The following is a 14186-nucleotide window of genomic DNA, read 5'->3' as shown; positions in this document are numbered from 1 at the left end:
ATATGCCTTCTAATGAATTTGTTTTGCAAGTACATCAAGTTTGATATGTCGCAAATGAGGTTTTAGAATCATTTTGCATCATTACCCTGAGAGCACATCCGCCCCGGAGTATACTGTGGCATGTGGACTTAATAGAATAAACTTTTTTCAAAAGTTTTTCTAGAAAATACGTTCTAAATTTTATCAGAACGTGTTCCATATGCTAGTTATTATGTAGACATTTCAATATCTCAGAAAATGACATTGGAGACTTTTCTCATTCAAGCTCTCTCTATCTTTGTGATTTTGTAGAGTATCATACTGAGAATAGAAGAGTGCATGGTGACCAAGGTGTGTGCATTTTACTCTGTAGCCAGAGTAAGGTGTAATCACTTGGCGAAAGCTGCTAGGAGGCCATCTTTAACGTGCTGGCCGTTTTGTTTACAAACATTACTGCCTTGCCTGGATGATGCTGAAACTGAAACTAACTGTGCTGCCATCAGTGCGGACGAAATTGTCAAAAAAGAAAGAAAGGAGTAGAGCACACAAGGAGCAGGGGCGACCAGATTAGAATAATTCTTGACAACACTGTTTCTCCAACCAATCACCTTAGAGAATTGGACCCGCCTTGATGGTGACGTTACGCACAATTCTCCTTCTCTGTTCCTCTTTCATCACGCTCAATTGACTGTCCTGCTCTTTGCAATTCACTGCTGGAATTGTTGACATATTTTTATATGGAGTTTCAAGATTATGTAAGGCATGCAACGATCTATTAGTTGTACCTCAGTCATTTAGAAAATCGTGGAGTGAGTCTTACGAACATAGTGAACACGGACGGTCATCAAAATGAAACAGTTTTCCGAAAATTCATCTGCCGATAGTTCGGCTGGCGCGTATGTCCTTTCGGCTCAAGTACGCGCAGCAGAAGATGAGAGTTCGGCCGGTGGATCTATTCCTCCAAATTACGACATATACCAGCAGGGCCCAGATAGCCGTAGCGGTAAACGCTCAGCTATTCAGCAAGACCAAGCTGAGGGTCGTGGGTTCGAATCCCACTGGTCGAGGATCTTTTCGGGTTGGAAATTTTCTCGACTTCCCAGGGCATAGAGTATCTTCGTACCTGCCACACGATATACACATGCAAAAATGGTCAATTGGCATAGAAAGCTCTCAGTTAATAACTGTGGAAGTGCTCATAAGAACACTAAGCTGAGAAGCAGGCTTTGTCCCAGTTGGGACGTAACGCCAGAAAGAAGAAGAAGACCAGCAGGTAGCCAATTTTCCCATTCCAAACTTCTATTGAAATTGTTTTGCGAAACAATAAAGGTAAGTGTGTCCCAAGAAAGGTTTCAAAATAATTGTGTATGCCAGGAGGTGGTCGATGTCATCAGATGTCATTATTCGGTCTTTTATTGAATTGTTTTGCTAAATCAAGAAGTTTGGTCTGGCGCAAAAAAGTTTCACAACCATTTCAAAAGTGGCCACTTTTCTGAGGGCACCACATTCCCGGAATATGCCAATAGGTAGCCAATGTCGCCAGAAGACATCCAAATGTTTTTCTGACAATACAAACGAAACTTCAAATTTGACAATCCTCTAGGGTCCGGTTTGTAAGATATTCTTCTATATAGAAGTGGAAAATTGATCTCCATTAACTCATGTAGAATCATCATAAGGCCAATCTCCAAAAAGTTTTTGGATTACCTTAACTTGCACACATTCTAGACTGATTAAGAACCAAATATGTCAATTATAGGCTAATGATACTGTTACCACCGTTAGAGGAAATAAGTCTTCGATTCTTCAGCGAACAATTTATTGTAGAATGTTGCTTTTAAGCTACAAATGGTAGAGATTATTAGGTTAATTGTTTACAAACTTCTAAGTTTCATTGGCTTACAATTTCGGTGACTTTTAGTCTGCAAACTACTCCTCTTGACCTCAACGGTGAATTACAATCGTACTGCAATCTGAATGAATGTTTAAGGCTGGTTTAGCAAATTCTAACTTCATTATTGATTGAATTACTTCATAAAAAACTTACGGATAGCGAGTACAAAATTTGGGTATTTTATAAGAATATAAAGCTTCGTTAACCACACAGGTATATGTAATATTAATAACGAAATAAATTCATAGTTCAATTTAAATCAAACGTACTTACAATACTTCACAAGATAATTTAGAATAATCGAATTCAATTTATACTGTATCGTATACAAAAGAGAAGAAAATATAATTCTGAATGCCTCTACTGAAATCTCAATCAAATTTGCTGGTCATACTAGTTGACGTTCGCTTCGTAATTTTCTACCTATCCGTCACGATGAAGGGTATCTAGGTCGCCACTGTCCGTTGCGCCCACAGTCATGCGTCCGTCAGTGATGCCAGTGCCAACAGATACTTAAAGAGCATAATTTATCTAAATAGTAAAAAAAATCATACAAGTAGACTCCACAAGGCAAAACCTCGTTCTACGAACTAAGCTCTCTCGTTTTACGCACTAATTCAATTTAAGCATCTCCCATCTAGTTCGTATCTTGAGGTTACGGTGTAATCATATCATCTACCAGAGCTGCGTCAACACACATGAGCTGGGAACAGCGTTTAGAGTGATGAGTGATGTGCAGAGGCACGTGGTCGGGTGGTGGTCGATCAATGAGAGAATGTGCAAGTTGAGGCACAAAGGCCGGTTCTTCAACTTCAGCATAATAAACGTGCACAGCCCTCACTCCGGAAGCACTGAAAGACGCTTTTTACGCGCAACTTGAACGCGAGTACGACAGCTCCAAGAATATGGGCATTCTTAACATCTACATCCAGCACAGCCTTCCATACCTATACATCTGAAGATCACCACAGCAGACAGTATCACAAATCGATCACGTTCTGATTGATGAACTGCACTTCTCCGACATTATCGACGTCAGGACCTATCGTAGCGCTAACATCGACTCTAACCTGCGTCCAAAACTATCCGTCGTTAACAGCGTACGGTACCGACGGCCACCCCGGTATGACCTAGAGTGGCTTAAGCAACCGGAAGTCGCAGCTGCGTACGCGCAGAACCTCGAGGCTGCATTAGCTGAAGAGGGTGAGCTGGATGAAGCCCCTCTTGAGGATAGCTGGAGAACAGTGAAAGCAGCTATCAACAATGCAGCTGAGAGCAACGTCGGATACGTGGAATGGAACGATTGGATCGACGAGGAATGTACGCAGATTCTGGAGGAGAAGAATGCAGTGCGGGCGGTCATGCTGCAGTAAGGGATCCGGCAGAACGTGGAACGTTGTAGACGAAAACGGCAAAAACAGCGCCTCTTTCGGGAGAAAAAATCGCTGCCTGGAGGAGACGGATTGCGAGGAGATGGAACAGCTGTGCCGGTCTCAAGAAACACGTAAGTTCTATCAGAAGCATCACAAAACAAGTGCAGGGATAAGGATGGGAGCATTTTGACGGACTAGCGTGAGGTGATCGAAAGGTGGAAGCAACACTTCGACGAACAGCTGAAAGGCGCTGAGAGCACAGGCAATGAAGGACAGGACAACGGAGGAAATGCCTTCATCAGTACTGCGGGCGATGGAAACCAACCAGTCCCCAATTTGAGGGAGGTTAAGGATGCCATTCACCAGCTCAAGAACAATAAAGCTGCTGGTAAGGATGGTATCGGAGCTGAACTCATAAAGATGGGCCCGGAGAGGCTGACCATTTGTCTTCACCGGTTGATAGGCACAATCTTGGAAACAGAACAGCTACCGGAGGAATGGATGGAATGGGTAATATGCCCCATCTACAAGTAAGGCGACAAGTTAGATTGTGAGAACTTTCGAGCGATGACCGTTCTAAATGCGGCCAATATTGCGCTAGAAGGTGTTATGCGGAGAACTAGGCTTAACAGCCGGGGTACGATTTTCACGAAATCCAGTAAATTTGTTTGGCCCGCGGTTGATATGGTCATTGTCGGCCGAACATTTGAAAAGGTGGCAGACTTGTACACCCGCCTGAGACGCGAGGCAGCAAAAGTTAGTCTGGTGCTGAATGCGACCAAGACAAAGTACATGCTTGTTGGTGGGGCCGAGTTGTGGGCTCAGTTGAACCGGATCAACCCGGTCACTGCTTGCAAACATCACTATGGGATCACGAAGGCGACTACTTACGACGGGCGAAGATAGTGGCTTAGAGGGGGACCCACTAAAATGAAGAATTTCCAAATCACTGGTGTTCAACACAACAGAAGTCTAGGAAGCGAGTGCGTTCCAGAAAGCGGTATGGTGCCACGAGCACCGGTGCATACCACGGAGAATCTACCGACGAATAGCAGTAGCTCGAAGCAATGTGTGACACAGGAACTACAGGAAGGATTAGAGATTCGGAGTCCAGTGTACACACAGAGATCGAGCAACAACACTACTCAACAACACGAAAACTTGAGGTTGACGGACGTGAAGAATGAAGTCGATGAACTCATCCAGTTCGTCGAAGACTGGCGCAATGTGCATACCGGGATCAAGAGCAGGCTGACGAACATCAAATCTTCTGTCAACGCTTCCACGAATGAGCTGAAAGCCCTGATGGCTCTCATCCGGAGCTTGCCGAAAAGGCACTGAAAAAGGTCAACGCCAAAGATAAAAAAGAAACAGAAAGAGAAGGTGGAGAAGAAAAATAACGAGAGGAAGAAAGCGAAGAGACGTCCGCAGCGTGAGAGGTCGGAATGGGATTCCATACTTGTTAAGGCAAACGACCAAACAACGTAATGTTTAGGACTATCCGAACCTGAAGGACCTCGGAGAAAACGTGATTAGAATATGGCGCACCCAGAAAGGGGAAATGCTGTTTGAGCTGAAGAGTGACGCAGCGATCAAGAGCTCGGCCTATCAGCTGCAAAGGTCCGAACAGAACGGAACTGTGCAGGCAATGTGGAGAAATAGGTAATTTTAGGAAAGGCTGAAAGAATCGACAGCAAGCACCTTGTTGGTCTGCTCACCGGAGGAAGGAAATACCCATTTGACGGCAGTTTCAATTGCCTTGCAAACCAAAAAGTGATTGCAGCCCGACAGTAACGGAGGTAACGCAGATCAACCTTAATCACTGTGACATCGCACAGCAACTGTTGTGACAGCCGACAACAGAAACTAAGTGCAACGTTGCGATAATAGCTGAACCGTATCGAGTATCACAAAATAACGCCAATCAACCTAACATTTTGTAGTCCATCATCACTGGCGGGCAACATGAACTGGAGGGTAAGCTAAAAGTACACTCATAGCGATTACCAAGCGATACGCTACAGGATTGACCAGTGGAACACTGCGGCAGTGCAGAGAAACACAATTGGCGACCAGCAGTAGACGACGAAGGCTTTTGACAAAAATCTCTTCGTTGAGGCACTTCACACCGACAGCGATGTCCTGAACAGGTTGGGCTAACAACAGAGATGGTAAAGGCATATGATACAACGATGCCACGAAAACGGGAGCCCCCAAACGATCAACGTCCCGCATACTTGTGGATCGAGGCACTCAACGTTTTCCACGCTGCTTGTCTTAAAGCCAGAAGGCGTTACCAGAGAGCAAGGAACGTAGAAGTCAAAGAGAAGCGAAAGGTCGTATTGCAAGGAGCCATAGCTGCTTTCAAACGCGAGATAACACTGAGCAAGTCTGAATGCTACAAGGACTCTTATCGAGTGGTCATGGCGAAAGTCAAGGGTCAATCAATGCCGGTTGAACCGTGTGCTGAAAAACTGAGGGATAGAGAAGCAAACGTTGAAGATCGTCAGGTCACCAATGACGAGCGTGTAGCAGCGGCGAAAGCATTGAAGATGAGAAGGCCCCCGGATCGGATGGAATACCAAATGTTGCACTTAAAGCAGCGATCCAGAAATGCCTGGACGAAGGCTGCTGGATACACTGGGCAAACTTTTGGAAACAAGGTGGATAAATGTACGGAGCGCGAGAACGGACTATCAGAAAGGCCGTTTGGATTCCGGAAGGGAAAGTCGACGGTAGACGCAATTCGGACGGTCCAGGAGAGGGCCGAGGAGGCATCGAAGCAAAACCAAAGAGGAAATTGTTACTGATTCGTAGTTACGATAGACGTTAAGAACTCGTTCAATAGCGCCAGATGAGTCGTGTGTCGGTGTATGCAACCGACGCCGGCCGAAAGGAGTTTAGAGTAACGGCGGCTAAACTACAACAGCCACGTCGACTATGCATGTGGGAAGGCGACCAACGCACTTACAAGGATCATGCCGAACGCTCGTAGAGAGCGCCAGAAGAGGCAGTAAAAGGCGTCTTCTGGCTAGCGTACCATCGTCGATATTGAGATACGGAGTTCCGGCCTGGGGTGCAGCACTGCAAACCAAGCGCAATCGGGACAAGTTCAACAGCGATTGTTCATATTTTTGTGGCTCTCAACCTAAAAAAAAACTAACGTTTAGGCAAACTTAGGCAAGAGGAATCATCTGCAATCGATTCCTTAGTCTTGAAAGCGCTCCTCGGGGAGTGGCAGGAAGTGATTTATGCGGTATAATGAAGCTGTCCTCTTATTATTTGGCATATCTACTATTTTAACTGTCAAATCAACAAGATTAAGGACACATACAATTTTGCACGGGTTTGATAAACATGAATTAGTTTAAAAAACAAAATAAAGAGTTTTAAAATTTCGAATCCAAACATGTTGCAGAATATATTTCTTTTTAATTTCTCGTTTATAATCTTAACTATCTGGTATTATAGATAGATGTTTGATTTTGTTAGTCAACATAAAACTAAGTTTGAAAATTAGGGTTTTACCAGCTTTTTGAAAATCTGGACCATTGTGCACCATACAATTAGTTTTTTTTGTTAAAACTGTGTTTATTTCATGGGAACATAACTAATAATAATAATTTCGGAGCTTAAGTACGATTATGGACGTTAACGGGCTAATGTAGCGGAACCAACCTTAACCTCCCTAGTTAAACAACGCTACTGCTACAGCACCGATCAGTAGGGTAACGGAAACTGCAATGGTGGCCGCACCGCCATCATCTTCTGTCGTGCTGGAACCAGCGACGGTGGTTGATCCTGCCGTGGTTGATGAAGCTGGGCTGACCGTTGTTGAATCTGGGCTGACGGTTGTCGTAGGTTCCGGTTCAATCGAATCGACGAAATCTCCAACAAAGTTCATCGTCAAAATTGCCTCGGCGCTTTGCTGCCAAGCAAAGTTTGCCTGTACGGTGGCACGGGCCGCTTCTGCGGTCTGCGGAGTGATATAGGTACCCAGGTCGACTATCAGGTCATTCAGCTGTGGAAGAAGAAGGATGGCTTTTAGTAGGTTTATCGAACTTCTATCTTGGATCTTACCATGTCAAGCTCCTCCTGAGTGTTGGTGCGGGATGCAATGTTCGATAGTGCACTGTTGAGTGTGTTGACGTCAAGTATGGCGACGAATTCTCTAAGCATGTTAGGATCTCTCAGGAATTCAATCAAAGCGTCAACACCGGCCCGTCCACCGGAGTAGACCGCTTGCACAATTTGAGTACGTTCGGCAGTCTTGTAGTTGATTTCAACGCCCGATCCACTTCCACCGATGGCAGTCTGCAGGAAATCTTTCAGGAACTGCTTATTCTCGGAACATCCCAACGCACTGATGATCATCGATCGGAAGGCCCAGTTTTGCGTTGGGTAGATGCGTTTGTACAAATATTGGTACTCAGCAACATCGGCCGTGCGTAGACCGTTGCAGTACACAACAGTAGCCACGTCCGGATGCACCGGGATGCCTTCTGTTACTTCTTTTTGCAGTGCTTCCTTGGTACGTTTCAGGCAGTCTTCGTTTCCAATCAGACAAGCCCAGGTCGAAATGGTCTGTTTCAGGTATTTGTGCAGCAATGGTTCGGTATCGGAAACTGCAGTGACATCCAGAGTTTTGTATACCTTCTTGATGAGATGATCCACCATGGTCTAAAATGATACGAGAGATAAAACTCTGAACGTGTATATGTCGTTGATTTGCACTCACCGTGAAGTCCTTGTAGGCAGGCGTTCCACGAAGCTTACCGTTGAAGTAGGACAACACATTGTTAGCTGCCGTCCAGGGAGCGTATTCGGTTTCATCCTTCAGATAGGTGAGAAGTTTCATCAAAACCTCAATATCCAGTCGTCCAGAACGTGCAAGCCAGTACGCGTCGTCGATAAGTTGAGCTCGATTTAGTCGATCAATGCTCGACAAGTTATTAATCAGAGCATTTGTTATCAGCTCCCAATTGTTCGCATCGTAGTTAACTCGGTAATAGCCAACCTGTTGTTTGTTGAAAATAATCCACTCATTGGCCGGCACTTCGGTGTTGATGCGAGCCGCCTTCGTACTGAGCCAGCTGAAGGTGCTCAGATCGTCAAAGTCAGCCTTGGACTGGTGAACGTAGTTGTACGGTATCATCCATACGTTCGTATTGGGAACCTTACGATCCGAGATGAACCGCTCTTGCGAGATGATAATATCTCCGGTTTCGTAGGTTCGTCGCACACTCAGCACGGGATAACCTTTTTCGTTCGCCCAGGTGTCCATGATGGCCTTGACGGTGACTCCTTCCGGGAGGACATTCTTTCCCTGGATGGCCGACTGTAGACCGACGTACAGATGATCTGCATTGGCACCATCAAACTGTCTTGCAGTGAGATAAGCCTTCAGTCCAGCAGTCCAGTTAATCTCGCCGAGAACGTTACGCATCATGTTCAATACGCTTCCAGCTGTCAATGAGACGGAGATACGTATTGTACGCTGCCATTTGTGCCGTTCAGAAGTCATACTTACATTTAGGATACGCAACGCGATCGAACAAACTTGCAATTGATCTTGGAGTATCGGCATTCCAGGTCATCGGTCTGGTAGTCTCCAGTCCATCGGGCACCATAGCTGCCTGGATGACCTGTGTGTTGAAAAGCTCCCAATATCCCACCTCTGGATATGCCAGATGAGTTGCATAGTACTCGTACAGTGTGGCAAAGCCTTCGTTCAACCAAATGTACTCCCACCATTCGGGACTGACGAGATTTCCAAACCACTGGTGCGCGTATTCATGGGCAATCACTGTCGCAATGTTGGTTTTGGTGCGATAAGTACTCAGCTCAGGATTGAAAAGGAGATACTGCTCTCTAGAAAGATAAAGATAGCGAATTATTTATGAGCAATTGCTATTTGATCGCCTGCTTGATATCGCTTATCAAAGGTAATTAAGCGATTGGTTCGTCTAGATCACACACTTTTGTCGTATCATTCTCTACCAGTATTACCTGTACGTGACAAGGCCCCAATTTTCCATGGCACCTGCGGCAAAATCGGGAATGGCAAATTGTTTCATTTGTGGCATATGGTCGTAGTACCCGATGCCAAGATGTGCATCGAGCTTCTCAAGGATTTTTTGGCCAGCTTCAACAGCAAAAACAACTTCGTCGATGGCATTTGGGCGCGCGTAGACACTGTGCTCTAAGGTTCCAAGGCGTTGAAAATCCGAAACCACAAATGCCAACAGATATGTCGACATCTTAGGAGTGACCTCAAACTGAGTCACCCGAATATCACCGTCAATTGTAGTTGTGTAAGGCATATTGGAATTTGCCGTGTAAAGAACATCATGGGTAATCCACAGGGCGAAGGTGGCTTTCAGGCCAGGTTCATCGTAGCACGGGAATGCCATGCGGGCACTGGTAGACTCAAACTGTGTCGTTGCCAAGTACTTGGTGACGCCATCCTTGTTCACGTATGAAGAAATATAGAATCCATCCTCCGAGTCGGACAATCGGCCATTGTATTCAACGGTGAGAATGTAACTTCCGGGATTCAGCAGAGTTTCACTATTGAAGGACAGTTGCTCAACATTAGCATCGTAAGTCCAGGTTGGATCATTCAACTGCTGGGGATCAGCTTCAGGCGTTGGAATGAACGCAAGATTTGCTTTTTGAATCGTCAGGGAACGACGATGAACTACAATAGCGTTGGTCGCTTCAACCACGTTCAAATGGATAGCCACTGTTCCGTCAAACTGCCGATTTCCGGTGTGCACTTCCGTTCGCAGTCGCAGCTCGTAGTGCGTTGGATAACTGGTTTTTGGTAAACGGTATGATTCATCCACTTCCTGCAGTGGGATAATTTCACTTTCTTCAACCGCGAACGCCGGAGCTATTTGCGGAGGATCGACGCTGTCCGACACATCGGACAGGGGTCGTTCTGCCACCGTGCCGTACGTGGCCAGCGTCAAACCCCAAAGCACCACCGACCACTTGAGAACGATCATCCTAATCGTCACGATTTCACACGAGTACTGGCTCAAGGCATTGGCTTTGAAATCCTTTTAACTAATAACTTAGGGTTGCGATAAGTATCCAGCCTCAAAGCCCAGATAAGATATGGATTGCTTTACTGGTGTCACAATAGATGAAGTATATATTGGCTCGGGGTCATAAAATTTTCACTATCGAGGGTGATTGGGTAGACCAGGAAGAATGGGTGCGATTGTTGCGATTTTATTTCATGTTTAAGAAATAGCTGATACCGCTTTCCAGGTACTCAGTTTAGGCATTTGCTTCTGTTTCATGGATTATCTTTCGTTTTGTCTGTATTTCTTTTCATCTACAATGGTTATATTTTTCGGCCGGATCGTTCATCAGATAGAAGAGCGTTCTTGTTGGTCTTGCGTGCCGACTTGAACGACTTTGATCAAGTTGAACGGCACTATTCAGATGCGCTTTACATTGTTTCCTGAGTCTAGTCAGATCAGGATTCCCCATGTGGTCCCTCTTAGAGTCTCCGCAGATCACAGAGGACAATCTTTTTCAAAAGATCCCATAATGTACGACGTTGTAGCATCAAACATTATCATTGAAGCTACTTGGAATTTCAATGGACGGAGAGTATCCATGAAATTTGACGCAACCAGTTCAATATAGACTTCCCAGTTTGATGACTAGAGATTCCCTAAACGCAAAGCCGGTGAAGTTGCATTTAAATGTTCAAAGAAGAATGAACGATGAACACTTCTTCTTTAGTAGATACCATGAAGGTTAGGTCATAGTAAAGTAATCCAAGATCTGTGCTACTGAAGGTATTCCTTCAGTTGGCATGATAAGCATTTGGATCAATGCCCATGAATATCTAGTGGAAGGTCTTTTGGTATGCAGTGTTCACCAACTCGTTCGGAATCATACGTTGAGGATTGTTTATCAAGTGGTAAAAAAACTGAATAATAAACGTATATCCTATTGAGGTTATTAACAGAAACATCAATTGTGACAGCACATACATTTCTTGTAGATAACTCATAAATAGGTGTAGCAACGATAGCGTTATTAACGAAAATGCATAAATAATGATTAATTAATTAATAATTGATGATAATTTTAATATATTTAACTCAAAATTTGAGGTTTGTAATTTTAATTCGGAAAAGTACACGAATTTTTGGTTTCGGAAATATTAGAAAAATAAGCCGCACCCTAATAAGGAGCAGTATGCGAGTATCAGTTTCATGTTTGCTGGAAGTAGCAAAATCTAGACCCACAAAATAATCTTGAGAGAAGCTCCCCTTACGAAAGTAAGTTTTGGGCTATCTTTACCGGTATTAGATCATTTGGCATAAAGTCGTTTGGCATAAAGTCGTTTGACATTAAGTCGTATGGCATAATAGTCGTTTGGCATAATGAGTCTGAAACCAAGAATTTCTTAAAATGACATTCATTTTTACGCTTCTATTGAATCTTTCTGATGACATTAGGCTTGTTTTGATACAAAATTCTTACGCTCTTGAGAAAACTAAAGAATATAAGGAAAGTTACTGACAATAGTATTTTATTTTTTATCCAGAAATTACCCTTCTCCCTAATATTAATTCTTCTATTGAGTTGCGGTAATGGAATAAATTTTTGCACTGAAGATTTTGATATAGGGTAAATGATGGCTTCGGCACCCTGAGGGTATTTTCGGCAGCACTAACTTATCGTCCTTGTTAAAATTTATCTACGGAACAAGAGTTACCTTCAATGTACTTAATATATTCCTTGAACTATGATCTTCCATGTAAACCTCATCTTTCACAAAAATATGATATAACATGGGTATTATCATTGAATGAAATAATTGCTTACGAAATTATCGTCATTCGTAAGCTGCCGAATAAAACAACACAAGAACAGTTTACGAAAAACTCACCACTTTGAAAGGTCCAATTCTCCGCTCCAATACCAATTTGTCACAAAAGCTACGCACCGATCACTCATGCACTATTAAACTTTTGATTTGTCTATATAGCACTCGAAAATACTGAATTTTTATGCTTCAAATCACAAATTAAAATTAATGCACTTTTCTTTCCTCGGCAATCACTTTTTATTTCGGGAATAGGTTGCCAGAAAACCATATTCAAATGCGGTGTATTTTTATTTTTATTCATCGAAAAAATCGAACACAACTAATTAATTCATTGGAATTAGGCAACAAAGCATGCATTGGTAATAATTGAGCCTTTCAATACTTTCCTTGTCTGAAGATTGTAGCGCATAAACTTCAATATACTGAGAAACATATAAAATACAGTGATACCTCCATGAGTCGATGTTCCATGACTCGATATCGACTCATGGAACCATACTAAAAATAAAACTTCATGGTTACTATGATGGTCCTTAGAAGCAGCTTTCCAAAGGATTGCTGTTCCATGACTCGATATTTCCATGAGTCGATGGTCCCTTCAATATCGACTCATGGAGGTTTCACTGTATACGTCTTACAATAGGTAAACTATTTTGGCAACAATCCTGTTGCTCTACAGGCATTCAGAGGATGATGTTTTTGTGTCAAGTCATAAGTGCATTGATTTGCAAAAGGCCTTTTCTGATTTTCTCATACACTGAGAACAATATGAACGTAAAAAAATGTAAAAATAGCCTGTAGAATTTTCAATTTCGCGTTACTTTTTAGCGATTTTTGTGTATAGTCACTAGGGTGCGGCTTATTTTCCAAAAGTTCTCAAAACCAAAAATTCGGGTGCTCTTTTGAATTCAAATCATATTAGCAGAGAAACCTCAAAGTTTGAGCCAAAAATATTAAGATTTATATATTTATTTATTCGCCGCCTTTGACTACAGGTCACACAGACTGAAAACTTAATGTTATGTACTTTACTTAAATTCTATCTCTTATCATATGAACAATTTAGGGGTGGCGCATGAGTCTTGAAGGTGAATTTTCAAGTTATAATAAATGGCATTCAGTGAAGTTACCACAACTTCGGTTATTTATCACCAATTTCAAATCTTTTAGCATCATTATTTTCAAAATTAAATGTATGAAAACTTTGTAGAACATCAAATTTGTCTTAAATCGAAATAAAAGTAGTTTACTCGAGTTTTTTCTTTATTTTACTGGAAAATTCATATTTGTTTGACCATAACTTCATAAATACTAAACCTATTTCAAATATTTGTACAGTCGAAGCTTGTTATAACGACATGGCAAGGGAGCGTCGTAATAGAGAAATGTCGTTATAGAGAATAGTGATAACATCAAAATCTTTTTTAAGGGACCGAAAAATGTCGCTATAGAGAGCTTTTGTCGCTATTAAAGTGATCGTTATAACGAGCTCCGACTGTACATGTTTTGAAGCAAAAAATAGTTATTTTCATACTGTTCATACAAGATATGTTCTAAAAATGGTTTTGACTTAGTGTAACAAAAACTACCCAAAAACATGATTTTTTAAAGAATTTCTTTGGATTATTTATGTTTTTTTCACCAAAAATTACATTTTTCCTTTAAAATCTGTGTTTATAAATCATTTTGTTTTTTTTTACGAGTTGAATAGTGCATATATTTTTTAACATGAGCAAAAATATTATTGTTTCAAAATTATTTAAAAATGGTTGACAAGTCCTTTTAAGGTTTATCAAATGAGGAAAACCAGTTTCAGCTTTAAAAATATTGTTTAACTGACAAAAATTAAAAAAAAAAAAAACTGACGTTTTTCGTTTAGAAATCATGGTTTTGTACAGTTTTTGTTGAATAACTTGGTCAAATCATTTTTTTCAGTGAAATGTGTCGAATAAAAAGTATGAAATGAATTAAGTAAGCTTTTAAACCATGCAAAGAGATTTGGAATCGGTTGAGTATTCATGAAGTTATGGTCAAACAAAGATATTAATTTAGTAAAATGAGGAAACATTTGGAGTAAACT

The 14186-nt window shown here is 42.2% G+C and overlaps 1 protein-coding gene across 1 annotated transcript; it reads right to left on the bottom strand.

The window, feature by feature from the left end:
- Positions 1–6816: 6816 nt before the first annotated feature.
- On the bottom strand, positions 6817–10304 carry LOC5576801 (aminopeptidase N). The gene is made up of 5 exons (XM_001662836.2): positions 9256–10304; positions 8777–9117; positions 7985–8712; positions 7327–7926; positions 6817–7267 (listed from the first exon to the last, which is right to left on the bottom strand). Exons 1-5 carry the CDS (start codon positions 10254–10256, stop codon positions 6935–6937), a joined length of 3003 nt encoding a protein of 1000 aa, XP_001662886.2. The 5' UTR covers positions 10257–10304; the 3' UTR covers positions 6817–6934.
- Between the last annotated feature and the right edge of the window lie 3882 nt (positions 10305–14186).

Source organism: Aedes aegypti, chromosome 1 (assembly GCF_002204515.2).
Source record: "Aedes aegypti strain LVP_AGWG chromosome 1, AaegL5.0 Primary Assembly, whole genome shotgun sequence".
In the NCBI taxonomy this organism is placed as follows: Eukaryota; Metazoa; Arthropoda; class Insecta; order Diptera; family Culicidae; genus Aedes; species Aedes aegypti.
Note: the sequence above shows the minus strand (reverse complement) of the source record. Positions and strands in the feature narration are given on the sequence as shown.

Excerpts from the sequence above, each read along its gene's own strand:
- LOC5576801 (XM_001662836.2), bottom strand. The coding sequence starts at position 10,256 with ATGATCGTTCTCAAGTGGTCGGTGGTGCTTTGGGGTTTGACGCTGGCC. Across the intron at positions 8,713-8,776 it reads TCGCGTTGCGTATCCTAAAT|CTGGAAGCGTATTGAACATG; the intron begins GTAAGTATGACT and ends TCTCATTGACAG. Across the intron at positions 7,268-7,326 it reads CTCAGGAGGAGCTTGACATG|CTGAATGACCTGATAGTCGA; the intron begins GTAAGATCCAAG and ends CTTCTTCCACAG.